This window comes from Trifolium pratense, linkage group LG7 (assembly GCF_020283565.1).
Source record: "Trifolium pratense cultivar HEN17-A07 linkage group LG7, ARS_RC_1.1, whole genome shotgun sequence".
In the NCBI taxonomy this organism is placed as follows: Eukaryota; Viridiplantae; Streptophyta; class Magnoliopsida; order Fabales; family Fabaceae; genus Trifolium; species Trifolium pratense.
In genome coordinates, this window is record NC_060065.1 from 47,866,745 (window position 1) to 47,894,559 (window position 27,815).

General features: G+C 33.9%; 4 protein-coding genes across 7 annotated transcripts; all 4 read left to right on the top strand.

Moving 5' to 3' along the window:
* Positions 1-2,468: 2,468 nt before the first annotated feature.
* On the top strand, positions 2,469-4,190 carry LOC123898502 (casparian strip membrane protein 4-like). The gene is made up of 3 exons (XM_045949479.1): positions 2,469-2,912; positions 3,612-3,735; positions 3,825-4,190. Exons 1-3 carry the CDS (start codon positions 2,590-2,592, stop codon positions 4,038-4,040), a joined length of 663 nt encoding a protein of 220 aa, XP_045805435.1. The 5' UTR covers positions 2,469-2,589; the 3' UTR covers positions 4,041-4,190.
* Positions 4,191-7,267: 3,077 nt separating this feature from the next.
* LOC123897289 (OVARIAN TUMOR DOMAIN-containing deubiquitinating enzyme 6) lies at positions 7,268-13,585 on the top strand. Of its 3 annotated transcripts, none has more exons than XM_045947875.1 (10): positions 7,268-7,441; positions 7,603-7,654; positions 7,738-8,617; positions 9,125-9,286; positions 10,673-10,750; positions 12,045-12,123; positions 12,203-12,348; positions 12,574-12,639; positions 12,737-12,911; positions 13,172-13,585. In XM_045947875.1, exons 3-10 carry the CDS (start codon positions 7,919-7,921, stop codon positions 13,378-13,380), a joined length of 1,614 nt encoding a protein of 537 aa, XP_045803831.1. In that variant the 5' UTR covers positions 7,268-7,441; positions 7,603-7,654; positions 7,738-7,918; the 3' UTR covers positions 13,381-13,585. The 3 variants fall into 3 exon arrangements, with proteins under 3 accessions (XP_045803831.1, XP_045803830.1, XP_045803829.1); XM_045947873.1 differs by having other exon boundaries at positions 7,282-7,441; positions 7,728-8,617; XM_045947874.1 differs by having other exon boundaries at positions 7,603-8,617.
* A 2,497-nt stretch (positions 13,586-16,082) lies between these two features.
* LOC123898754 (mRNA-decapping enzyme-like protein) lies at positions 16,083-20,658 on the top strand. 2 transcript variants are annotated; one of them, XM_045949770.1, is made up of 8 exons: positions 16,083-16,393; positions 16,475-16,515; positions 16,638-16,687; positions 17,896-18,040; positions 18,131-18,187; positions 18,978-19,104; positions 19,662-20,126; positions 20,256-20,658. In XM_045949770.1, exons 1-8 carry the CDS (start codon positions 16,235-16,237, stop codon positions 20,310-20,312), a joined length of 1,101 nt encoding a protein of 366 aa, XP_045805726.1. In that variant the 5' UTR covers positions 16,083-16,234; the 3' UTR covers positions 20,313-20,658. The 2 variants fall into 2 exon arrangements, with proteins under 2 accessions (XP_045805726.1, XP_045805727.1); XM_045949771.1 differs by lacking the exon at positions 16,638-16,687 and having other exon boundaries at positions 16,093-16,393.
* A 1,711-nt stretch (positions 20,659-22,369) lies between these two features.
* LOC123898348 (dynein axonemal assembly factor 1 homolog) lies at positions 22,370-26,106 on the top strand. Its single transcript, XM_045949278.1, has 10 exons — positions 22,370-22,535; positions 22,640-22,711; positions 22,794-22,886; positions 23,613-23,694; positions 23,799-23,855; positions 24,327-24,391; positions 24,484-24,579; positions 24,735-24,821; positions 24,917-24,997; positions 25,085-26,106. Exons 1-10 carry the CDS (start codon positions 22,437-22,439, stop codon positions 25,751-25,753), a joined length of 1,401 nt encoding a protein of 466 aa, XP_045805234.1. The 5' UTR covers positions 22,370-22,436; the 3' UTR covers positions 25,754-26,106.
* Positions 26,107-27,815: the final 1,709 nt, after the last annotated feature.

Below are 27,815 nucleotides of genomic sequence, written 5' to 3' on the forward strand. Positions count from 1 at the left end.
AAACTAACTCCTGAAATTTTATGATAAACGATAACTTGCAAATAAAATAAACTTAATAAAAAATAATAATAACAACTAATCAGGATTCAAGAGTTGGATACGCAAAACTGACAATAAGATGGGCTGCTATAGAGCTCAATAGGTCTTGGTTTGATTTTGTACCCTCCAAATAGAGGGTCATATCCAAAAAGATATGATGCCTGTGTAATTTTCCTCTCTCTTATTGGTTTATATATGTTTTGTTTAAAAAAAAAAAAAAAAAAACTAATTGGGTTTCAAACTCATCTTTTGACGATGCACAACTTCCTCAATAAGTTCATGGTTGTGATTCCACGGCTGTTGCATAAAATTATGATACTATGTTATGGTCATCAAGAAAAGATAAATTTCTCTAATTTTAATTATATTTATTTTGTTTATTATCATTGGAAAAATTTTATGTCTAATTATACAACAAATACTACATATTCTTTTTCTAAGTCTTAACCTCTCCATAGAAGGGGCACTGTGGTCACACCATACTGGTTACATTTTATAATCCGGAGTTGGAACAAGAAGTAAATATGTTCAAGGATTTTTAGGTGGAATTTGAACTTAGATTTTTTAAACGGTTCGTTCATTTTTATTTTTTTTTGTAAACTAGATATTGTTAGTATGTAACTGTTCTGGATTGGGCCTAGAAGCCCAAAAGCTGGGGAAACTGCTAACTAGATCGTCGAGCAGTGCCCAATAAGGAGCAGCTCGCGAAGACTTCCTACGAGTCAACGGTCACAAATACTCATGTGTATGGTAACGGCCAACCACCGGAATGATGAGCATTAACTGCTCATCGTTAGGCATGACAATGTACCCATTACCCAATAAGGAGCAGCTCGCGAAGACTTCTTATGAATCATCGTGGCTCTCCAGCCGTTTTCCGGCAGCTACTTGATGGTCGTTACTATCATAAAGGGTCTTGACCCATCAGTGGAGGTTATATATACTCTACACTAGCAGTAGAGGTATGCATACTTACTGAAAACCTTGCTTCACCCAAATCACTGACTTGAGCGTCGGAGCACCTGTAGGTACACAACCTCCTCCACTTCACCGAGGGTCGGATCGAAGCAACACTGGACGCGGTCACTCTTCTAATCAGATAAGATCAATAACGGTAAAGATTAATTTCTGGAGTTTTATAAAACTTCATTAAGAGTAACAAATTTTCTCTAAAAATATTATCAATATTACTGCATACCTAAGTCAAATAACAACGGTTATTTCATTGTTAACAAATTGAATACAATCACTTAGTTAAATGCGTGTAGAACGTTATAATGACGTTGGTGTATTATTTATTGAAATTTAGATCATTAAAAAACTAAAACGTGTATTGTATTATTACTCTTCAAAAATTAGTGATAATGCATACCCACTTGTTCTGGCGCAAGATTAGACTTTTTTAGCAAAAATCTACGAAGCACACGATACCGCAAACAAGAGGATGCGTTGACAAACCTTGCTGCTACAATCTACCGTGAAGATCAACAATTACTGAGGCTTACTCTACTCTTTAAATTTGGATATCTACGCATCAAGTAATGAGAATAAGTTACATGAATAAATTTAAATGTGGTATATAAAATTAACTTGTAACCAATTTCTATTTTAGATGTATATGACTTGTTTTCATTGGTTGATATCTCCAAATTATGAAGGGATAGTTTAGAAAAACTAAAATTATTTAACACATGCAATTTTTTTTTAAACAAATTAATAAATATAGATGCATTTAACTGTCAAATAATTTAATGAATGTGCCACATTATTTCTTTTAAACACAATACATGATGTGTCAATATATTATTGAATGCATGTGGTAGTTTATATAAATTAAATTTTTATCGTAAATATAAATATTTGGACACACACTCATATAAATAAAAAAAGAAAAATAGTCATGTCATTTACGAGAAGTTCTTGCATAGGTACGGTACCGGTATCCGGTACTGATATTGGTACGCGGTACGATATTTTTAGATAATTTAAGGTACGGGTACGTTAATATAAAATATTAGAAGAATTATTTTTAAGTGAATTATTATCATCATACTTTGAAGATTTAATTTTCTTGGTCCACCATCTCAACTATTTTCATAAAAAATGAGAGATAATTGAAATATAATAAAAAATTATAATATTTTAAGAGATTTTTCAACAACCAATATGTTTTTTCTGTATTCATCATCATAAATCAACCAAATAAAAATGGGTACGGAATCGGTGCTTACCATACGAGTACCATGGAGTATTCGGTACTGGTACTTCACCATTTATTTATTCCTTGGTTTTACAATCATTCATTAATTTAGTTAGTGGTTTAGTCATATTGGTGGTAGGAACCTAACATAATCAAGCAAGAATGTTTTTGGTACGAGGTGGAGCAAGTGAATTCTTAACAACTCCTTAATCATAAACCTTATCACAATCAAAATCTTCAAAGACCCTATTAATTAAATTTCTAAACCAGCTTTCTTTACACATCTATATATACATATGTAACAATTTCAACATTACATAATCCTTAGCATTTTACATAATCTGATTCAAATGGACTCAAGTAAAGAAGTTGAGGAATCATCAACAGTTCCAATCCTAGAATCAAAGAGGACAAGAAGCAATGGCAAAGGGAAATCCATTGATGGAGATTATCATGCTCCTCCACCTGTTGCAATTGTTTCCACAAAAGCTATTCCACATCCCAAAAGTGGAATGAAAAAGGGAATTGCAATCTTAGACTTCATTCTTAGACTTGGTGCCATTGGCTCTACTCTTGGTGCTGCTGCTGTTATGGGGAATAATGAACAGATACTTCCATTCTTCACTCAGTTTCTTCAGTTTCATGCTCAATGGACTGATTTTCCAATGTTTCAGTAAGTTCATGTTTCATAAATGTTATGTCCAATTTAGGATTCATTTCACAATACATTTTGTCCTTCTACTTTTTTTCCCTTCAATTTTTTTTGGTTAAGTAGCCTAGTAGCAAGAAATTTCACCCTTAAGGTAGATAAGTGCGATGACTGGGGTTCGAACCCCGGCCCCCAGCATATATAATGCAATGTCCTACCAATCGGCGCATTGCATTACTTCAAATTAATTATCTTCTTAGGTGTGAATCTTATGTCTCCATCATACTTCTATTATCAGTGAAGAGTGAAGACTAAAGAAGGCTTTCGGGTCTACTATTGTTCAAAAAATATATGACGCACAAACGCATGTTGAATTAGGCTTATCCCTTTGATTAAAAAAAAAAAAGAATTAGGCTTATCCCTATGTCCGACACGCATTAGAGTCTGTCTGATATCCGTACTCACGTCCGATAAAAGTGTTTCAAAAAAACCATATAAACTCGTAAGGTTTCTCTTGATACACTCTTTCATGCCCAATACCAGGGTGGACTCAGACATAAATTACTAGTGGGGCTAAAAAAATTAGACACTAGAAAGGAAAAAAAAATTCAATCTGATAATTCAGTTAAACAATAAACAATAAATCAGATTACTACTAATACAACATGTATATCAAAAAAACAAATCAACATGTATCTTCTTTTTATGGATCTCATCATGCAGGTTTTTTGTGGGGGCAAATGCAATAGCAGGTGGACTTATGGTCCTCTTCTTACCATTCTCAATTGTCTGCATTGTTATACCTCTTGCACTTAAGCCACGGTTTATACTTGTCATCATGGACTTAGTAAGCTTCAATTCAATGAGTTAAAATAATGCATTAATCATCGTTGAGTACTTAACTAGAAAAAATATATATATTGACTTGAATTGCAGCTGTTGATGGCCTTAGTTGTTGTAGCTGCTTCATCTGCTTCAGCTGTTGTGTACTTAACACACAATGGGAGTCAAGATGCTAATTGGAATGCCGTGTGTCAGCAGTACACTGATTTCTGTCAGGTTTCCAGTATGGCTGTGGTTGTTTCTTTTGTTGCTGCGCTTTTCTTGGCTTGTTTGGTTGTGGTTTCTTCTGTAGCTCTCAAAAGGACATAAAAAGTTATGATATTGAACTTTGATGGTTGATGAAAAGTTAATTAATTACTCTTTTTAATTATGAGTGTTGTAAACTTGTTTCAGTTTGTGGTTTGTAATTGATGTTTATAATATTGAGAAATTGAAAAATCATGTTCAAGGTTTGTTTTGTTGTTGTGTAATGTGTATCATTGGAATTTAGTCCTTAAATTAGTGTCTATCATTGGACCGTTTCTGAAGCTATGATGTGCATGATTAACTTACTTGTATGTAGAGCCGGCTCAGGCTCATTTTTTTTTTCGCGTATCGGATATTCTCTGTGGGCAACTGTAGAGACTAGTCTTTCGAGTATTGTGGAACTCAAATGGATAACAAATTCTCCCTAAGAGTTGCCCAAGTCAGAGATCGAACTTAGGACCTTAGTTAAGTTAGAAAAGATCACTCACGCCATCTCATCTAAATGCTCTTGGGTCATCTACAGGACCTTCTATAAATTTTATTGTTTGCTTCGAATAGAAGCAAAAGTTTTTAGGGGGGGCAACTTTTAAACTTAGAGCGGGCCTCTAAATTGCTTAAGTGTAACTGTGAAATTAAGCGTGTATTTGGTCTGTCGTTGCACCCCTTCAACACGCGTTTTTCTCCTTCAACGTTGTTTCTTCATCCTAGCATCTTGTTTGCAATTATGTGAAATTAGGTTCAATGTATAAGAAACAAAAACATCAAGTGATTCAATGGACTCATTAATTAGCATTGCATAATCCTTTTTCTTTTTTGATAATCAAATAATTGAATCATAAGGAGTATAAGGTATACTCAACTCTTACAATTCTAACAGATACCATTATATGCTTTGAATACACGATAATGGATCTTTACACCAATCTGAAAAATACAAAAGAAGACATATTTGCTATTCTCCCTATAAACTAAAACCAGGAAATATAAATTATTTGATCCATCAAGGAATGAAGATTAGCTACATCTCCTCTGAACATGATGTTATTACGAGCGCGTCATAAACTTAACGTAATTGCCAACCAAATTACTTGTCGGGCTTTTACATATTTCTTATTTTTTACCAAAGCACCAAAAATAATAAAATGTTTCCAACCGTAGTCATAGGATATGAAGTCAACTTTCATCCAACTAAATATTGTCTTCCATTATTGTAGTGAGAAAGAGCATTTGATTTGCAACTACGATACCAATATCGGTGCCTAGTATAACTCATGCCAAGATCGGTGTCTACTGTCTAGTATAACTCATGTAAGCTGATTGTGCTATCTTGTGGTCACAATCACAATTGTTGTTTTTGATTTGTCTATAAACCAATGAAATGAAATTTTTCACTTGTTTTGCAACTACTAAAATAAAAAATAAATAAATGAATAAAAGTTTAATTATAGTTTTGGTCCCTTATTCTCACCATTTTGCTATTTTGGTCCTCCTATTTTTACCATTTTGCTGTTTTGGTCTCCCTATTTTAAAATTTGTTCTTAATTTTATTTATAATAAGGCCAATTCTAACATGAAATAGTGATTTAAATGATGCATGATACACAAGTTTCAAATAATACTATAACGAATACAAATTTTATAAAATTCACTGTTGGATTGAAAAATTATATCATATAGATCATCCATAATTTTTTTAGATAAATTTAAAATAATTGTAGAAATTTACTTTTTTAAGTTAAAGTTGATGTCTAGATACATCAATTTTACAAGTAATTTTTTTTAATTTTAATTATAATAATTATTATAAACTGAAGGAGTACTTGCTTATGCGAGCCAATTCTCTTCCACCATGTCCAATCCAAACAGTTCACAAACTCAAAAACAAAGTGTAAGTAAGTTGCCATGTGAATTTATGAGAACATCTGCTAATGTGGTTCTTATTTTTTTTTTAAGTACTAGTACCTAATAGGGACTTTTATTGGAGCAAAATCAAAATAGTACATAATATGTACTAGTTCTAAAATAAGACTTGATATCTATATCATTTTTTGGGACCCATTTATAATCATGTAGAGTTATTGGTTAGATATGTTTTTGGTAGGACCTATTTAAAACTTTTTAAGAATTGTTGGGTTGGAGGGATTGAGTACTTATTAGGTACTACTATTAAAAAATTATAAATGAGTGATCTGTACACGTGAGACCCGATTAAGTACCAAAAAATGGGGAGCTCCATTGTGGATGCTAGCTGTCAAAACGGGCGGCCCGACCCATTTCGGACTAGTCCGGTCGGGCTTCATCGGGTCGGGCTAAAAAACCCGGATAAAAAACAGGCCACCAAAATTAGTGCCCTGACCCGGTTTATTTTTTATTTTACTTTTAGTGCTCAAACTCAACATTATAAATAAGATCATTAATTCTCGCGCGTCTTGTTTTTAGTCATCCATTACTTATATTATACATATATGTTATATATTACACATTTATGTTATATATAATAATTCTCGCGCGTCGTATTTTTACTCATATGATATCTACAAGTTTCTTACGCGCCCTATTTTTACTCATCCGCTGCCTACGAGTTTCTCGCGCTCTATTTTTATTCCTCCGCTATTTACGAGTTTCTTGCGCGTCGTATTTTTACTCATCCGCTACCTACGACTTTCTTGCGTGCCCTATTTTTACTCATCCTTTACATATGAGTTTCTCGCGCGTCCTATTTTTACTCATCCGTTACTTACAAGTTTCTCGCGCGCCCTATTTTTTAATCATCCGCTACGTACGAGTTTCTCTCGTGCCCTATTGTTACTCATCCGCTACCTACGAGTTTCTCGGACATCCTATTTTTACTCATCCACTACTTAAATAGTAAACATGAAATATTTGAGGAAAAAACACCGTCCGCTACTTAAGTAGCGGATATAATTTGAGAAACTCGTAAGGCGCAAAAGAAACTCTTATAATACAAATTAAGTTCAAATCATCCAAAATAAATTATTTATATTTAATTTTAATCTTTTTATTATAATTTATTCGGGCTTGCGGGCCGCCCGTGGCCCATTCAGGCTAGCCCATATTTTAATCGTGCTTTATCGGGTCGGGCTAAAAAGCCCGGAAACAATTCGAGCTAGCATTTTCAAGGCCCAAGTCTGAGAAAAAATCGTGCTTGGCGGGCCGGCTCATTCGTGCTAACCTATTTTGATAACTCTAATCATCATGATGAACCATTTGACTAAGATAGCACGTGCCATTAACTGTATAAAGTAACCACGTGTCATAACCTAAACTCTATCCCACGTGCCACTTTCTTTTCCTTCCACCGTTAAAATCGCTAGCAACTTCTTCTTTCCCTTTCTCTCTTTCGTTCATTCCTTTTCCTTACAAAAACAAAACCCTAATTTCTAAATTTCCACATTTTTGAATTTCATTTCTTAATCTCGCATCAATCTTTTCTATTCTCACAGGTTTAATTCTTCACGATTACATTTTTCTTCGTGTGATTGTAATTTGTTGTTATAAATAAATTGAAATTGATCGATGATTTTTTCTTGTGTTAATTTTCTACGATTCTTGTGCTATGTTTTGAATATTGAAGAAATGATGGTGGTGGTGGTGTTGGATGCAGGTTGCGGTCGTAGCGGAGGAGGAAGCTAATTCAGCGGTGGTGAAAAATCTCGGTAAATTCGACATCTCAAAGAAGGTTTTGTTGTTTAAAGTAGTTGAAGGTTTGGGTCTGATGAGAATTATTAGGGGAATGCAGAGATCGTTTTGTTGCGAGGATCTGAAGAAATCGTTCGAGAAAGGAATTGGCATCACTGCGCCCAAGGCAAGAGCACGCGATAAACCGGTGGGAATTAGGGTTTTGGGTCACTAAGAAGGTGCTGTTTAAAAAACGCCATCGTTTTTGGTGGTGTCTTGTTCGGGAAGATAAGTAGTTTACCATGACTCGTATCTATGTTCAGCGTGGTTCATCGGGTGGTGGTACTTCACAGAACCCTAACAATCCTAACACTAATCCTAACCCTAATCGTGCTGGGTCTTCTTCGGCTCGACCAGAGCAGGTGACGCAGGTTCAATTGGCTGCTAAGGATGAGGAAAGTGGAGAGGAGGAACCTGGACTGGCTGTTGGTGATGAGCTTTTGGAGTATGCTGGGAGTGGGACTAGTAACAGGGTGAAGAGTGATGGCTCTTTTATGGAAAGTCTTCATTTTGAGGAAAGTGATACTCCATTAGGCAATGAAGTATTGACTGATCTTCCTGGGAAAGATGTTAAAGAAGAGGTTGAGGGTTCTCAAGAATCGATAAGACTCGAAAGATTGGTGATAGAGAATGAGGGCTTGTGTGAGGATAATCCTGTTAGTGTTGTTGGTGGTGGTGGTGGGAGTTCACATCCTCCACCTCCACCTGTTCCACCTCCAAAGCCTTTGGCAACTAGCTTAAATTCAAGAAGAAGTGCATCAGGGTCTCCTAATGCTGTTAATGTAGGATCACCAAGGAGAACATCTGTGTGGCCTGTTGTTTCGGCTAGGACATCACCTGCTGGGTCTCGACCTTCGTCTCCCAGGGCTCATAATGAAAGTGAGGGGTATAATAGTGCTGATGAACAGAATCCATGCTATGTGTCCTCTTATGATGATGTAGTAAGTTGATTATTACCTTAGTCTCATAATTAATTGTTGTATGTTCTCCTGAGCTTCATTTCATAATTAATTGTTACAGAAGACCTGTTTCATGGTTCGTTTAGGACATAATATTTGTGGTTTATTCTATGAAAAGAGTTGGTTGGAATAAGGTGGGTGATTTGGTTCTTCTCTACAATGCTATAAGAGAAGAACCTTCATAATGAAGTAAGGTTTAATTTAGATAAACTATTCTACAATTTTTAACTGGGCTACTTGTATTAGACTTTAGAGAGATGACTTTATCATTTCTTTCTAGTTATTCTTAAACTTACATGCATCATTACGGCCTAGTTTTGAGAGAGCTGTTTGTCAGGTTTCCTATATTGGAATGTATGATTGTATCATAACTCTTGAAGATGTTGTATTGCACTATTGCATGTTTATATATTAGTTAATTAGAAGGTTGATTCATGGTCTTCACTGAGATAATATCATATACTGAATTGGTATTGGCATCCATGTCAGGAAAGAGAGCGACAGTTTGAAATTGATATTAGGAGGGTAAAAGGCTATGAAGTAAAAAGAATGACAGAGGATGGGAATTGCCTTTTCCGTGCTGTTGCAGACCAAGTGTATGGGGACTCAGAATTGTATGATTTGGTCAGGCAGATGAGCGTAGATTATATGGTATGTTATTGTTGTGCTAATTGCTAAATATATTTTCCCCTCAATATCCAGACTTCTGCTCTGTTGTATCATAATAAGTTGTACTTGTTATTAGGTTAGCTTCTAATCAATTTGATGACTTATTTGATCTCCCAAAAAGAGGTCTCGTTGTTTATGAAGGTCTGTGGGTTTTGTGGTTCTATCATAAGTAAATTTTTAATCAATTAGTGACATTCTGCAAAATTAGGAACAGTGCCAGCCTGCCTGGTTGTGGTTTAAAAATTATTTTTGCAATCACTGTAAGGGATTTAAGATGATTTGCTTTAAGTTATGGATTCATATTGAAGGTGTTAATTGCATCTATGTTTCACTATGGCTATATTTGGATGGAGAGGGTTTTGGAGGGGAGAGGGAACCACTTACTTTTCTTTTTTAAATTACGGACACTATCAAATGTTTTTTAAAATGAATCAAGTGTGATTGAATTATTATATGATCATCTATCATGTTATTTCAAGTTTTTAAAATATCAAATATATTTCAAAATATCAAATATATTTCAAAATATAGACTTAGCTCTCCAAAACCCCCTCCCAAACAGACCCTAAGTGTTTATTTGCATGCCAGAATTCCTGGCATCATGAACTATTTGACTATAGCTGGCCAGACTTGTGACCTTTTGTTACAAAAACAACGGAAGGGTTTTGAGAATGAGTTAGTTAAAATGGGTGGTTTTGTCTTCTAAGATGCAAGTAAGAAAGGAATAAGTTTGAAGGACTAATATATTGTTATCAGAAGTAATTGAAACGTGAACAGTGGTGGAGAAGAGGAAGTCCTAAACTTTAAGTCTAATAGTATTCTGCTCTAGTAGACAGTAGACACATATTTTAAAGCCAGCAAATGGACTGAAGGAAATAACTTTCTTACAAAAATAATGATATCATCCCAACATTATATTTGCTCATTCTGGTTTAACTCTCTCGATTTATCGCACTACATCATATTTTCTCATTTTTCCTTAGCTGGACCATTTTTCTTCTGGTCTTGCTTTTGATTCATTCTTTCTAATTCTATTAAAATATTACTTGTGAACCAAACTATCCTCCTGCCACAGTATGATTCTATTACCATCATTATTTCAGTGTAATTTTAGCAGTATATATGCAACTTCCCAGATGTTTCTTGCTCACATATTGTTATGAAGGAATTAATGTTCTTACAAAAAAATGATTTTATATAGCCTGACTCATTAGATTTGCTCAGTCTGGTTAAACTCCCGTGGTTTATTGAACTACATTTTATTTTCTCACTTATGGTTAGATGGACCATTTTTCTTGCGGTCTTGCTTTACATTCTTTCTAATTCTATTAATATTGCCTGGTAAGTGAACTGATTCCATGTCTTCAGGAGCGGGAGAGAGATCACTTTTCTCAATTTATAACAGAAGGTTTCACCTCATACTGCAAGAGGAAGAGAAGAGATAAGGTATGTCACAACATAATTTGGGCTTCTTTGTGATTTCATGATATAAACCAACTCAAGCAATTGCTGGGATTTTAGGCTTCTAAAACAAACATGCCAAAATTTCCCTTGCATGTATTTTTCAATCAAATTCCTAAATATTTAGATTTGAATCTCCAGAAGCGTTTTGAAAGCTGTACTTTTGTACTGACGGTAGTAATTAATGCAATTAGTAGTCGAAAAAGCATATGCACTCATTTCAACATGCCAAATAATTCAGACTGCAATTAGTAGTAAAAAGAAAAGCATATGCACACACTTCAACATGCCAATTAATCCAGATGTGGGTTGGGATTGTCCTTTTTCCCCTTCTCGCAACCCTTATTTTGTTTATACCATCTCCACAAATGTTTTGAGAGCTGTACTTCTGGACTTACAGGAGTGATTAATGCAATCGGTATTCGGTAGTTACAAATGCACACCAAATAATCCAGATGTGGGTTGTAATTGTTCCCTTCTCGTGGCCCTTTTTTTTCGTTTATACCACATTGTTTTTGTCAAGCTATCTAGATTGTGTTTGGTGATTATATCATCATTTTCCCTTCACTTTTCAATCTTCATTCATATATATTTATTTTTTTCCCCTGCTAGTTACATTGAGGCATTGTTACTTTACCCTCTAAGATGTTTTGACAAGCTTAGTTTTTTCCTACAAGGAATTAGGCAATTATATCATCATTCTCAGGATTAGGGGATTTGTTTGCATTATTGCTATATGATCAAATAGTCAATAGAGTTGGTGGGGGATATAGTCATGAGTATTTGGTGTTCAATTTAGGCGCAATAGCTGTTAACTTTACTCCCTTATAGCTGGTACAAGTTTCCCTTAGATGTTTGACTGTGTGTGCTTGGTAAAATTTTAAATGCATTAATAGTTTAGCTGTGTATCTGTAGCATAAATTTTATCTGTGCGTCTTGACATTCAATTTCCCATTTTTGTTGACTAGTTATGTATACTTAATCGTTACTTATACCTAAAATCACATACACATATTAGTTAAAGTGAAGCTGTCTTGTAAAATTGTTTAAGTTATAATGTGTAGATATTAGCATTCACTGGTTTTTTGTTGGATGAATGCAATGAAAGATATGGCAATAGGCCAATAGCCAATTTCATACAATATATTCATCAGTTGAATTTTGTTCATGATTTTATTCCACTTTAACAACACATGCAGTTTTAGTTTGTTAAATTTCTTGATATATAATACTTTTTAACTTTCTGAATAGCTGTAAACAAGTTAACCCTTGTTGGCAGGTTTATGGCAACAATGTTGAGATCCAAGCCATGTCTGAAATGTACAATCGACCTATTCATATATACTCTTATTCCACAGGTTGAGCTTATCTAACATTTTTTATAGTTTGTTAGTAATCCTCTACCATTTTATTTAATAACACAACTTATTGATGCAGAGCCCATCAATACATTTCATGGAAGCTATGACACTGATACACCACCCGTACGCCTGAGTTATCACCATGGTAACCATTACAACTCCCTTGTTGACCCACGGCGTCCAACAATTGGTGCAGGACTTGGGTTCAGCTCACTTCGTGGGGTGAGTACTTTGCTATTATTGTAGGAAATGTTAATAAATTATAGTAGGAAATGTTAATAATACATGTTATCTTCCAAATGAAAAAACATAAATAGTTGATTTATGTGTTGAATATTTGTCGAAAACCTCGATAATGGCTCCTTTAACTTGGGGATTGTCTCATCATTACATTGAACATAAATTGATTGGAAAATGGTTGATGGTACATTTTCATTTACAATGCAGACAAATGTTGACAAAGATCAAGTCAAGGCTGCTATTAAAGCTCAGCAAGACCAGCAACTCGATAATGCAAGTATCTCAACTTGATTTTTTTAACAGCATGAACACTTTTTTTTAATTTAAATTGAAGCTGATGACGCTAGGTTTTACAATTTCCTTCTGACAGGCACTTTTAGCTGAGGGGCGGTTTTACTCTGATCTTGAACTCACAGAGAAGGAAATTGAACGAGCTGTGATGGAAGCTTCTCGGGCTGAATATCTTGTTGGTGGTACATTTAAGAAAAAACTTGGCAATCGAGAATCGTCTACGTCAACTGCTGAGCCATCTTCTTCTGGAGCAAGTTAGTATCTTTGCTCGTACTATTTGGTTTATTTGCTTTAAAAACCAGTATTGCAGTTCTATTGGTTGTTGCGACTGCATTAATACCTTATGAAATCACCGTTTAACAAGAGCAATTTAAAACGTTTTCCTACATTTTCCCCCAAGTTCACCCCCACCTTGAATCTATAAGGAGAGCAGAATTGCGTCAGTACTTGTCTCTGTATTGTATTTGAAATTTGGACCAAATAAGCTAACTTAGTATATTGATGCGAGTTTCAGGATCGTCAGGTAGTGATCCCAAAACGGAACAGGGGAAAGAGAATGATTCTATTCTTAGCAGTAGCATACATATGTTACTATCAATGGGATTTAGTTACCTACAAGCTATTGAGGCATACAGCATATTTGGGGATGATGTCGATTCTATGATTTGTTACCTGTTGGAGACTGGCAGCAGTAGCAGACGGAAAGGCAAGGCTACTGAATAACATGAGATCAAGTTAGTTAAAAGAATTATGGAACTTTTAGTTTTCAATTGTCATCCAAATCAAATAAATCAATATCTTGTATTTACTCTAGTATATTTTCGTATCCCACGACTTTACTAAGTTGGTAGAAAAATTGAGCAAATAATAAAGTTTAGTTTGCTAGTGTAATTCAAAGTTTGTGGTATATAGTGAGATTATTGCGACATTTTGCAATGGCCAAATCTATTACACATTTTGATGTAGACGACACGCCTTTTATTAGTAACCAACATACTTTACCAAATTCGGGTAAATCTTTAACCATTTTGGCGGATCCTCAACTATAAATAGTAGCTTCACGCAAGAAAACTTACTCTAAATCGCACATCCGAACAAGATATCTCAGCTCTGATTAGATGTGCGGTGGATGGAGAGGTGATTGTGGTTCCAAACACACACTAGTGTATTTTTTTTTAGCATGGCAGCATATTTGGAAATGATGTTGTAGTCCTTTTCACTTCAAAATTGTATTGTATAAACAGTAATGATACTTTTTATACCAAATGTGGTTAATTTAGTTAAGTAGACTAGATGATGATAATTTAATTCACAATTAAAAAAAATGGTTAATATATTTTGGTTGAAAACATGATGTTAGTGGTGAGAGAAAAAAAAAAACCCTTGTTTTCACAAATGATTATAAGGTACTAGATTCAAAGGACAACAATGATTTTTTTTTTTAAAACTTGGTATCTGATCCTATGACCGACTAATTTAAATGGATCAATCTCACCGTTCACTTGCGGGGGTCTCATTTAATGCCAAAGTTTTTTCTCTATATGGACTTAGCCCACCGAAATTGGCACCAGGGAAATCGAACCTGAGACCTTGAGAGGAATATACTCCAAGAATCCAAGCCTTCACTAAACCAACCCCAAATGGGTCAGGACAACAATGATCTTAGTTTTTAATTTAGAGGTCGTTTGTTATAGCTTATTTTAGAAAAAAAAATTTTTTTTTATAAAAATAACCACTTTTAATTGTTTCACATATGTTTGTTACAAATTTTTAAAATAATCATAAGCTGAAAATAATCAGAAAACAGCTAAAAATGAGAAGCTACTAAGAGTAACTTATAAATAATGGATTTTTTTTAGAGGAGAGAGAAAATAAATGTTAAAAGAAGAAAGTAATTTGTAATTAAAAAAATCACTTTTATAAGTTGTATCCAAACAAACTAAAAATTATTTTATTTAAAAAAAGTGATTTTTATTATAATAAACAAACACACCGTAATTCAATTTTTCTAAAAATCTCTAAAAACTAATCTCTAAATTATTTTACATTAAAATCACTATTTTTTTAATCTATAATAAAGGGATCCTTGTTTTCAGAGGTGAATATGATCTGTTTGGCAAAGGTACTAGATTCTGAAAGGACAACAATGGCATGGACCAAAAGAAAAAAAAGGACAAAACAGAAACAGTTTTTTCACGTGTCCACTGTCATTCCCTCCAAATTCATGTCTATTCTCTTTTTGGATAGAATTTCTGTTGCCAATCCCTTTTGCGGTTGGATGATTTATTATTTATGCAAAATACATATAAGCTCAAATTAAGTGAGAATCAGTGTACTTACTTATCAACAAAAAATTTCTTCCCTGATTTTCATATACATTCTTCACGTGAAATTTATGTGCTAATAATTAATTTAGCTGGCTGACTTTCATAAAAAAGTTATAACTTTTAAAATATTTTTATTACTTAAATAAATTTTTACAATTATTTTTAAATAAAGCTCTTAAATTTTATAGCTTTTTTTAAAAAATTATTAATAATTAGAACAAGAGTACCGATATGTGGCTAGTCTACTTGGTTTGAGTAGTAATGAAGACAATTCCTGTTCAACGAATTCTACCATGAAAATTTAGAAAAGTAAAAAAAGTATCATGCGTTTTTTATTTTATTTACCGACTCAAGAAATTACAACAGTAGTTGCTGTTTTTATCCTTTCCACTAAATTAGTGCATGGTGAATAAGCGTAAACTTTCACACATAAATATGCTTATATGTTAATCATCATATATATTTTTAGTCACAATCTAACAGTTAGAAAGTTTATTTAACTGGTACAAAGTTTTTACTATCATTTAGTAGAGATTAACTTGTGAAGAATTAAAATGAAATATTTTTCGGCCAAATATTTTTTGTGCTCAAAAGTTGGAGATCAAATCCCTAACTATTTTGTCTAAAAAAAAGAATGCTAATTATCTACTTAAGGATCTGAAATCTTATTATCAGAATCAACTAATTGTTGGGCTTTAAGCACTCATGAATACCGAAAAGAAAAAAAAAAAAACTAATTGTTTAGGGGGTAACATAATAATTACTGCAAAATGATTTTCTTAACAATAAAAGAGATTTAGTTGTTAATTAAAAAGATTATTTTTTTGTAGTAAAAAAACATAAATCTTCTTGACAAAAACAAAACATAAATCTTCAATTAAATTATTTTTTGACCAAAAAACTTTTCTTAACAATAAAAAAACATTTTATTTTTTTAGTTTCAAATGACAAAAACAACATTAAAAAGTTGTCTGTGTCATTCATTAAAAAAAAAAAAAACATATAGATAGGTAGTAATAATACAGTAAATAAATTAATTGGAAGGTTATTTTCGTCATTGCAACAAAGATTTTCCTTGTAGAAGAAGCTGAGTCTAATAGACTCAAACAAACTTCACCTGCATTTCATTTTGCGTTTGCACTCTCTCTACGTTTCACTCTTCTTCTTCTTCTTCTTCTCTTCTTCTCACAGGGGACTTAACCCTAATCCCCAAAATTCAATTCTAGGGTTTTTTCTTCATCCCAATTACAATGTCTCAAAACGGTAAATTGATGCCAAATCTCGACCAACAAAGCACTAAGCTTCTCAATCTCACCGTTCTGCAACGAATTGACCCTTTCGTTGAAGAAATTCTCATCACCGCTGCTCATGTTACGTTCTATGAGTTTAACATCGATCTTAGCCAATGGGTTCGTATTTTTCCCCTTTTTCAATATTTTTTTTTTTCTCCACTTGATTTTTCTCTCATTGTTCTCTTTGATTGTTCTCAGAGCCGTAAGGATGTTGAAGGATCTCTCTTTGTTGTTAAGAGGTTTGAAATTTTGTTTTTTTAATAGGGTTGATGAGTTTAATTGATCTAAGGTTTTTGATTGGGAATTTTTGTTTTCAGCTGAGGTTAATTTTGGGATTTTTATTTTTATTTTTATTTTTCAGAAATACTCAACCTCGATTTCAGTTTATTGTGATGAACCGTCGCAATACTGGTTAGTGAGTCTATCTGTTTTTGTTGATTGTAATCAATTCAAAATTTTGGAAAAAAAAAATTGGATTTTGTTATGTATTGAAAACTTAACACTTTGCTTCCAAACATGTGTGTGTTCATCTTGAATCCATTGGATTATTTGTTTAATCCGTAATGCTTGAATTCAACGCTATTTCATTTTCTGTTAATATGGTGGCTGCCGAAATTTTAGTCTGTAGCACTGGTTGTTGGAAAGTTAGTATTAAAGTATAGCTTTTTGAGTCAGATTCTGGTCTTGGAGTAGTATTTAAGTATGTAGTTATGCCTGTATATTTGTTTTTGTTCGGTAATAATATTTTTTTTTTAATTAGCAGGTATTTTTAATATTTATACTTAAATTTATAGGATTGGTTTTAGGCTTAGCTAAAGGCATTCCTCTTTCTGCATCTTGCACTCAATATTTTGAAGTGTTGTCAAATAGCGGCACTATAGCATATAGGATTAGGATGGATGAGCTATATAAACCACAATGTTAGACTAGTTTTGCTCAGTGTTGTTAAATAGAGGCTATCGCGGCACTATAGCGTTATTACATAGCGGAATTTGAACAAAAGACTATTGTTCTGTGATATGGTATTTGGTGCAAAATATTGTGAAATAGGGGCTATAGCGGCGGTATTGCACTGGTGCATAGCGGAATTTGAACCAACTGCCATTTTTTATTTTCCGTGATCTGCTATTAACCAATTGACAACACTGGTAATGTGAAGAGTTTGCATGTGCACCAAATATGGCCTAATTTTAAAATTGAAAAACTGAAGAGTTGGTGACAATTACTCTATATTTACCGTAATGTGTAAACCTTTCAATATGTTAGCTATGCTTAGCCTCCATTCCCTTTTTTATTTTCATGCAACATGCCTTTTTTATTTATAATAATTGAATTATCTCAACCGCTATGCGGCTTCTGCTGTTTGCCCAGAACACTATCTGAGTACCTGCAATTATTTCACATAGTGGTTTTTTTGGCATTTTTCTATTTTCTGCAATCCACTATTGGTAACACTGATATTTAGAGTATTGCGAATTATTAATCACAGAAATTGCAAATATGTATTATAGATATTGTTTTAAGGATAAATAGATGCTTTGATGTTGCTGGTGATGGAGAATTTATAATCTCCAGTGTCCATGTATGTATTTAATCCTTGTCCATGTTGGCATAAGCAGAAAATTTGGTGGAGAACCTCCTGGGGGATTTCGAGTATGAAGTTCAGGTTCCATATCTATTATATAGAAATGCTGCTCAAGAAGTGAATGGTATTTGGTTCTATAATGCTCGCGAATGTGAAGAGGTTGCAAATCTTTTTAGCAGGTATTGCTTTCTCGTTTTGGCAAAATTGTTTGTCGTTAGGGCATTTAATGATGTGCATTATAGTTGTCATTAAATTTGGCTAATTTTCAGGATCCTTAATGCATATGCAAAGGTGCCTCCAAAGTCAAAGGTGTCTTCTACAAAGAGGTAATAATATGCTTCTATCAGCACCTTATTTCTCCCTCTTGAATAGTGGGGCTGGTTTAATCCATAGTATTCTATTTCTTAGCCCTATCCCATCCAACTCTTCTATTACATCATATTCATTTCTATGCACCTGACAAATGCATGGGGTTTGAAGTGATATTGGTGGATGGCTTATCTCTCTCTGTTGCATGTGTATCATTTGCACATTCTGTCTGATCTCCATCTCGTGTAATTCTACTTCAAATTGATTATACATATCTTCACAACGTACTATCATGAACTAATTATGTCTTCTCTCAAAAAGTAGAACACCCCTTACATGTGGGTATATAATGAGTTTGCAACTCACAAGTTGGGCATTTATTATACAATAATATTATTTTGGTCAGGAAATGGGTTAAGTTCCTCAATTTGTCTATCTTTGTGTTATTCGTATATAATTGTTGAAATTGCTTGTTTTTCCTTCTCATTAGTTTTCTACCATTCCTTTTTTCAATATGGTTCCCATCTTTTATATTCAGAAATATTGGCACCATGTTGCATTCTTAGATTTCCTTTTTTTACTTTATGTCTTTCTATGCTTTAGATAATCTTTTACCCTCCCCCTCAATAAACTATCCTCCTTTTCTCTCTTGAATTTTTTTATTATTCCCATCAAAAGATTTCTACATCGGCAACAAGTGATTATTCTCTAGTAGACATATACATTAGGCAAACATACATCGTCATATTTTTCTGCCCACTGTATACTTTGTATTCAGGTAATGAAGCCTGCTTACTTTTATTGCAGCGAGTTTGAGGAACTGGAAGCAGTACCAACTATGGCAGTCATGGATGGTCCTCTTGAACCATCATCCTCCACTACTACCAATGCAGCTGATGTTCCTGATGATCCATCCTTTATAAATTTCTTCAGTGTACGTACCATCGTGAACAATTTTATTTTCTACTAATAATTTGTTGACAACAACCTTTTTATCCTTTCATCTTTGTATCTTGAAATGGTTTTATATCTTGTATGCTTATCTTGGCTGTGTCTTTTGTTTCTGTGGTACTTAGTGCTCCTCATTTTAAAATCCTTAACCATATTCATGTAAAACATTTTCAGCTATGTGCCATTACTCTTCTCTTCTTTTTTGTTGATAAAATACTATTACTCTAATCTTTTGAATTGAATTCACAAAGGCATACTGGATAAGTTGACTGATTGGAAACAAGACTAGGATTAATTCCAAATGCAATGCAATTATTGCACACTTTTTCTATGCTAGACTTGTTTTGACTTTTGACGAATTTGAGAACTATAAGACCCACTGATGAGCACACGGTGCTCCACCTATGATCATTTTCATTTGTATGTAATAAATATGTAATATTCTGCACATCGGTTTTACAAAACAATTTATTGATAAGTGAAACATTTGAAACCTGGTCCTGATCAGTTCGTTTTATTCCTGATACTTTACTATTGCAGGCAGCTATGGCTTCCGGGAATACTTCAAATGCTCCAATCACTGGACAACCTTATCAGCCTTCTGCCACCGTTTCTTCTTCTGGGCCAACTCATGCTGCTACACCCATCATGCCAACCTTGCAGATACCATCTCTTTCATTATCTACTCCTCTTATACCCAACCATGATGCTCCTGAGCCCATCAGCAGCAACAGCCGAGCCACTAATCTTGTGAAACCTTCTTTTTTTGTCCCTCCCCCTTCTACCGCAGCAATGATGTTACCCCCCGTGTCTTCATCTGTACCTACTGCCCCTCCACTTCATCCTACTGGTAGTGTACAACGTCCTTATGGTACTCCAATGCTACAGCCATTCCCACCTCCAACTCCACCACCTTCACTTACTCCCGTTCCTTCTCCCCTTCCAAACTATGTTCCAGTTATTTCTAGAGAAAAGGTCCGAGATGCTCTTCTGGTGCTCGTTCAGGTTAGTTTACTTTCTTGGCACTTGTTTATGATATTCTGACCACAATGATATTAAATGACTGTTAGGGAGTTGATAATTTTGTATACTCTTGTCACATTCTATTCCTTGATAATTTTGTATCCATGACAGGACAATCAATTCATTGATATGGTTTATAAAGCGCTGCTGAATGCTCATCAATCATGACTTTCAAGAGGTGTTTAATTATCAACTCACTGGAAGAATTGTTTTTTGGACTGAATTACATTTTCTATAAGTTTTAGGCCAGGCTTTAATCATGTCATAAACTTAAGGTTATAGGGGTGGTAAGGTTGTTATTAAGTCTTGTTTATTGTGTATTTTATTAAATTGTTATATGGTAAGACGACTTTGCATAGCACATCATTTGTCAGTGTTTCAATGAACAATTGAACATGGACTCTGCTGCATAATGCAAGTATATAGGCAGACTATTTTTTTCTTTTTTTGGGATTATACAGCAGCTGAGAAGCATTTTTCTGATTGACAAATTCGTTTCCTTTTCCCTAGTGAATAGTAATATAGCAATATCTCTATGTCCATCATCAACCTGAAAACTGCGCTTTACTCTTAAAAATTGGATTTTTTTTTTTGTTGTATCAATCCTATGGTTCACAGAGAAAGAAGGCTCTGGTAATTTAGTATTTGGCTACGAGGTAAGTAAAATTTGGTCAAAAATTGTTCCATTAGGAATTGAACTCAGGTTCTCCCGATTGTTAATTGGAATTCACCTCTGTTGGTTAGGATAGAGAAATTTAAAATTTACCAATAATTAATCTATACACAATTGCAAACTTGAGCGGATTCTCAATCTCTCCTTGTCAGCTGTTTTTCTCTCTTCGCTCTTTGTTCTTCTCTCCTCGTTCTTTCCCATCGAAACCTAGCGTTGTGCTCTATTCGTTCTCTTTGACATTTGCATTCTCTTCGCCCTCAACGCTTTGCAACACATGTATTTTGATTGATGTGCCCCTTGTATTTTTAGTTGATTTATATTGATCTTCCATTTGTTTTTGCATTTCCTTCTTTTTATCAGCATCACATATCAGTAACTCGAATTTATCTCCCTCTTTAAGGCCTGCAAGGGAAGTGTGTTGGCAACATGGTAATAATGATACCTTAATACTACCAAATAAAAAATAAAAAAAATAATGATACCTTAATCTTAAATGTTGTTGTAAGTGTATTAACAAATAAAGGACGAAAAGATTATGGTGACTTGCTGCGCAACTCAGATGTTTAATTCCAATTTGGTTATCATGATAGTGTGAGCATGTCAAACACTTTACATCCATAAATTCAAACTCTATTAACATGAATTACTCTGTTGTGAAGCATGAATCAAGAAAATCACGACTCATGAGTTTTGTCGACTCCATCCTTATGTTGTTCAGTTAGTGGCCACGAAAACACTGAGATTTCATCATTATGCAAACCTCTTAGAGCTAATCCAAAATTGAGACATCTCTTTTCTTTTCTTTTTTTTTTTGGTACATAAATTGAGACATCTCTATTCACCCCATTCTCATAAGAATGCAACTGTATGCGGATATTCTTGTCAAGTTAGGAGTTAATCATATGAGATGAGATCTCTTGTCATGGTGCATTGTCTCTCTTGAGCGCAATTAGTGGATGTTTTACGGGTGTCATTTTTTATGACATACTAGTTCTTTTTGCTCTCTCTCTCTCTTGTTATAAAAAAAATGGAATTTAAATTTTTTTATCGATGTTGATATTTTTTCATAATTAAATTATGTCATTTAAAAAATCACCATTTTTTTAATTCAATAATAACGAAGGCTATGAAGCACGGACACCTCTATGATTAGGTGTGTCATGGTGTCTGACACGTGTCGGTATCCGACACTCGTATGACACTCATACGACATGTGTCAAATAGCTTTGACCGGTGTCCAAAAAAGTCAATTTTTCCTTTACTTTGACACATTTTCGATTGGTGTCCGACACCTGTAAGACACTCATATGACGCGTATCGGACAAGTGTCCCAACAAAAAATAAATAAGGAAATGAAAGTTATAGGGGTTTTCTTTCTTTCATGAAGCTTTTGAAACAATTATTAATTATTACTCTATCCGTCTCAAAATATAAGGGAAAATTGGTCAAACAAAGTTGATGTATTTAGTCTAAATTTTTAACCAAATACAAACTTTTTTTTGACCAATTTTCCGTTATATGTTCGGACCGAGCGAGCAGTTAATAATTCTTTAGGTTAAAGGTTTAGAAGCTTATTACACTCACTACGTGTTGTTGAATGAGTGAAGTGAGAGGAAGCAATGACTCGTTTGAGCTCAGAGCAGGTATTGAACGACAACAATGCCGCCGATCCAAATTCAATTTCCAGTCTTCACCTCACTCACAAAGCTCTTTCCGATGTAATAACTTTCCAATTTCCATCCACCCCCTTTTCTTTTCTCTAACCCTTTCATCTTAAAACCCTAAAAAATATTAACTTTTTTAATTTTTGTTAATTACCCAGGTTTCATGCTTATCCAGCTTCAATAAATTGGAAAAGCTTGACCTAAAGTTCAATAATCTCACTTCACTTGAGGTAATTTATTTCTTAGGTCTTTTAATTTTTTTTGAAAATTAAGAAAATTTTATAAGCATATTTGATTTGAATGCTGCAATAGGGATTGAGGGCATGCATTAATTTGAAATGGCTATCAGTTGTGGAAAACAAATTAGAAAGCTTAGAAGGAATTCAAGGTCTTACTAAACTCACTGTAAGTAGCTGCTTTGTTAATAGCTTTATTTATTATTTGGGTTAAATATGTTTTTGGTCCCTATAGTTTTCCAGAATTTCGTCTTTAGTCCTTGAAGATTTTTTTCGCACTTTTTCGTCCCTAAAGATTTAAAATTTCGAATGATATGCCCGAGTTGAGATTGTTGTGATTGTGATTGTAGCTCGGTAGCTTCACTAATGAAACTTATTTCAAATGGTTTATAGCATTTATCTTGGCGACGGGATTGAATTGTTTAGTTTCTGATGAATAAACTGTCTCATTTTGCCAGTGGTGGTATATTTGGGTGTACTTAATGTATATCGTGTTATATACATGTTGTGAGTATCTTTATTGTAAATATAGAGGTATTTCCATGTGCTCAACTTTATAGGTTTTGAGATTATATATTTGTTAGAAAGTAGAATCCTTTCATCTCACATTTCATGCTGAATGTGTAATAAAGTGTGTTACACTTAGAGTCTGAATACTGCTGTTAACTGTTACCGTTGTACAAAGAGTTGCATTCTATCGAGTTCTTTTCCGAATTGGTGGTTCTTCACTTCACTCTTTTTCTTGTGCTTGTTGTTTCCACGTCAAATGTTCAGATAATGAACTGAACTTATTTTGTGTCAAACGATCGATCTCTGCTTAGTATTTGTTTTGTAATAAAAATCAACAACTTACTTCTGAATGTAAGAGTCACTTTCATATGAATATGTGAACCAGGTACTCAATGCAGGAAAAAATAAACTTAAATCTATGGATGAGATTGGGTCACTTACTACCCTCCGTGCACTGATTTTGAATGGTAAGATTTCTGACTATGTTGAACTTAGAGCAGTGTGAAAAATATTAGTAGTGAATATCATTCTATTTTTTACTCTTACTCACGTTTGATTTTGTTTTCTGCAGATAATGAGATTACCTCCATTTGCAAACTTGATCAGATGAAAGAGTTGAATACTATTGGTATGACTAATTCTGTTTTGCATTTTTTTAAAGTCATTTTCTGCCCTAGTAGGATAACATTCTGTTATCCACTATTTTTTAGACTTTAGCGACTGATATGCCTTTGATACCGTGCTTTCATCACCACAGGCTACGTATTTGTTTTGATTGCTGCTTAGTTTTTATCCATTTATGAAATGGTGCACTTGAATTTGAAAATAATACTTGAAAACAAGAGTTTGAAAGCTGGAAGTATATGTATACCAAAATTACCTGATAGATCCTAATTCCCAAGGGGTTTATTAGAAGAGGAGGTTTATCAAGATACAGTTGTTAATTTTTTTTCATACATACAACACACTACACAGACACACTTGTTCGCTCTGCGTCTTTTGTATCTTAGTATTGCAAACTATTTTTGGCCATATAATATCTAACTAGTGGTTTCATGTTCCAAATTGAATAATATTTAAATATCTCCAATTTCTGTAGTTCTGTCCAAAAATCCCATCGGTAAAATTGGTGAGGCTCTGAAGAAGGTGAAATCCATCACAAAGGTAAAGGGTGCCCCAAGCTTTTGACCTCTTCTAGTGATCATTAGTTATCTCTATTGTATTTTGATTACTCATAATACCTCTTCTGGTTCCAGCTTTCCCTTTCTCATTGTGAGCTTCAGGGTATTGACACTTCCCTCAGTTCTTGCGTTGAATTGACAGAGCTTCGTCTTGCTCATAATGATATTAAGGTGTGCTTTAAATCCGTGACTTTGCTTTTTGATTCTACATATTTTTGGAATGTTCAATGCAGTGCATTCATTATCATACTTACCTTGTGGCTTTGTTTCTTTAGAATATTTTGCTTTATATTGTTTACATTATTGTTCGAACTTTTGGATTTCAGTGTCTCCCAGAAGAATTAAAGCACAATTCGAAGCTTCGGAACTTAGATTTGGGGAATAATGTGATCACAAATTGGTCAGAAGTTAAGGTTTGTCAACTGTGCATATTTGGAATCTTTCAACAACATTTCATTGTTGTCTAGTACTCTTAACCACCAACCTTTGCCTTGTATTGCAACTGTAGGTACTCAAATTACTCACCAATCTGAGAAATCTCAATTTACAAGGAAATCCTGTTGCTGCAAAGGAGAAAGTTACAAGAAAGGTGATCTCCTGTTTTTTTTTTGGTTCATAATGCTAGTTTATGCGATTTTAAATTTCATCCTTAAACTAATATGGTATAATGTTACAGATTAAGAATGCACTGCCAAAGCTACAAGTATTCAATGCCAAACCTTTAGATAAAGATACCAAGAACGAGAAAGGTCACATGGTCGATGATGCTCATGATTTTTCATTAGATAATGAAGGTCAAAATGAGGATGATCATCTTGAAGCTGCTGACGAGAGAAAGTCTGGTAAAAAGAGAAAGAAAACTGTTGATGTATCTGAGAAGGAAGGCGGGGTCCAAGATAAGGAAAATACAGGTCATAACAAGGATAATGGAGATAGAAAGAAAGACAAACTTGAAAGTTCTGTTGATCCTGACACGGAGAATAAGTCAACTAAGAAAAAGGTAAGAAAGGATGCCAAGCCCACAGACAAAGCTTTGGCTCTTGAGGAAAATTTTGATAGGACTGAGAAGAAAAAGAAGAATAAAAAGGATGAGAAACAAAGTGAATGTGATATTATTGATGATGCAGAAACTTCATTTATGGACCTTTTTAACATTGATGATGTAGACAATCTAAATCGTGGTGGTGAAAAGAAATTACAGGACCAAGTGCCTAAGGATTTGAAACCGATCAGCAGCATAGAGACCTTACCTGTCAAGGTTAAGAGTGCGAAAATGCATAATACGGAGTCTCTATCATCTCCAGTAACAGAAATCGGAATAGGAGGGCCATCAACATGGGATTAGTGATATCATGTCGAAATATGCCGATATAAACCTACAAATTTTGATTCTGACTCACCTGTTAGTTTTCTCCTTGTATTTGTTTTTGTTCAGTGTGAGCTCATTTATTTTCTGCTTCAGTTTTTGACTTTTTTGATTAGTAGGAATTAAACTTGCTACATTGAGATTTACAACACTCACGCACACTGTGCACCAAACATTTGCGCTAGACGCCTGGTTGCTAATATGTGAATTGCACATCAGATTCAGGTCCTACTTGTGAGTTGTGTGTTGTGATGGTGGTGTTCTCATTAGATTCAATCAACACCTTTCTTTCCCTTTCCATTATTTAATAAGTTGTTTGCAACTAAGATACTTCAAGTGAATTTCTTCACCTGCCATTATGTTTCATGGCCCCTCTCCATTTTGCATGGCTACTGTGAAATGCAGTTAGACATTGTTGTAACTTTGGAAGGGAGTTTAAATTTTCATGCAACTCTTCCAAACTTGCCTTGTTGTAGCTGTTGTTCTCAATCGTTCTACCCCCATATCTTATCTCAAACCTCTCCTAGAAGAGGTTTTTAATCTACAAAATCTTCCGAATTGAAGTGTCACTATTCAACATTGTTTCAGAGAGGTTAACTCATGTGCGGATTTACTAGCCAAAAAGAGATTTGATGCTCATTTCTCTCCAGTTTTAATTAATCCTGATTGTAATTTTTTGTATACTCTTCTAATTTTTTTATTGTGAGGAGTGCTACTATCCCTCATTTAGTTCGTTAATTTAACTCTTATTAAAAAAAAATGGATAGCTTTAAATGTTGTGCATAATAATAATACATACAAAACATAGCTATCGATCCGTTTAACTTTTAATTATTATGATTATTATTTGGTCAATTTATATTAATATAATCTTTTAATTAAATATAAATATTAAAGAGACATAAAATAGAAAAATAGATGTGGTTTGGATTCATTCTCTCAGACAAAATAATTTCAGACCGTGTCAACTTCTGATACCTGCTTAGCACAAAGAGGAAAAGGGTTACAACAGTGCTGATAATAAAGTGAGATTAGGATTGTTAACCTAAACCAAACATTTAAATGTGATTAGATCATAAGATTAGACAAGACAATGTATGAAAGCAAGTGCAAAGTAGGAAAGCCGTCTTGTCTCTTTTTTTATCCTCTATATGCAATGTAGTGATTAATACCTTAAATGGAATAGAAATGCAAAAAGTGACAAAGCAGGTATCAAAATATTCTTAAATACATTTTAATCTTAAGTTTGTAAGGGTTTGAGTACCCCTTTGTACTCCCTTATAATAAATTTTGATTATAAAAAAAAATCTTAATCTTAATTTAGTGAATTTTAATATGCACCATTAATTAAAATTTTAAAAGATTTCAATAAACAATAATAAATTTTAAAAGTGACTGGTATAATATTGCATGCCAGAAATAAAGTCAATATATGAACACTTTGCCTATGGCTATGATTGTTTATCCTCCGGAGCCATTATTAAGAGTTTAATAATGGATTTTATACATAAAAAAAATAAAATAATGGACTTGATTTATATGTAACGACAAGTGACAACATGCCTCCCTAAATATTTTTTTATTACTATATTATCAGTATGATGTAGGCTCAAGGTCGTATTCTTCTTTCCATTTGTCAAGGAAGCCAACCTTCCATAACAACCAACATCAGAATGATTGACATTTAAAGTCAATCATGGCTTCTCAGTCGTTATTTCGACAATCATCAATGACGAAGACGTTGTATTCGTCCTCAGGTTAATGGTTTTGGCTCTGCACTGGAGACTATATAAACTCTTCTCATGTAGAAGGATCAGACATAAAACATTCTATATCTAAAACCTTCACTTCACGTCACGAAGTGTATGCAAGAAAACAAGAAGGCACAACAACAACAAACAAAATTAGCACCTTAACGTCACCTCTGAAAATTAGCACCTCAACGTCACCGCCGAAAGATGAAGACCCTCAGAGAGAAGGGTAAGGATCAACTACGAGGTAGGATAAAGCAACAAGATGACCTCCAATCCACCAGATCCAT

Coding starts and splice junctions, on each gene's coding strand:
- LOC123897289 (XM_045947874.1), top strand. CDS start 7,919: ATGACTCGTATCTATGTTCAGCGTGGTTCATCGGGTGGTGGTACTTCA. Junction 9,287..10,672: donor AGATGAGCGTAGATTATATG/GTATGTTATTGT, acceptor CCATGTCTTCAG/GAGCGGGAGAGAGATCACTT. Junction 12,349..12,573: donor GGTTCAGCTCACTTCGTGGG/GTGAGTACTTTG, acceptor TTTACAATGCAG/ACAAATGTTGACAAAGATCA.
- LOC123898502 (XM_045949479.1), top strand. CDS start 2,590: ATGGACTCAAGTAAAGAAGTTGAGGAATCATCAACAGTTCCAATCCTA. Junction 2,913..3,611: donor ACTGATTTTCCAATGTTTCA/GTAAGTTCATGT, acceptor CTCATCATGCAG/GTTTTTTGTGGGGGCAAATG. Junction 3,736..3,824: donor TACTTGTCATCATGGACTTA/GTAAGCTTCAAT, acceptor CTTGAATTGCAG/CTGTTGATGGCCTTAGTTGT.
- LOC123898754 (XM_045949770.1), top strand. CDS start 16,235: ATGTCTCAAAACGGTAAATTGATGCCAAATCTCGACCAACAAAGCACT. Junction 18,041..18,130: donor GTTGCAAATCTTTTTAGCAG/GTATTGCTTTCT, acceptor GCTAATTTTCAG/GATCCTTAATGCATATGCAA. Junction 18,188..18,977: donor AAGGTGTCTTCTACAAAGAG/GTAATAATATGC, acceptor CTTTTATTGCAG/CGAGTTTGAGGAACTGGAAG.
- LOC123898348 (XM_045949278.1), top strand. CDS start 22,437: ATGACTCGTTTGAGCTCAGAGCAGGTATTGAACGACAACAATGCCGCC. Junction 22,887..23,612: donor AAGGTCTTACTAAACTCACT/GTAAGTAGCTGC, acceptor TATGTGAACCAG/GTACTCAATGCAGGAAAAAA. Junction 23,856..24,326: donor GAAAGAGTTGAATACTATTG/GTATGACTAATT, acceptor CAATTTCTGTAG/TTCTGTCCAAAAATCCCATC.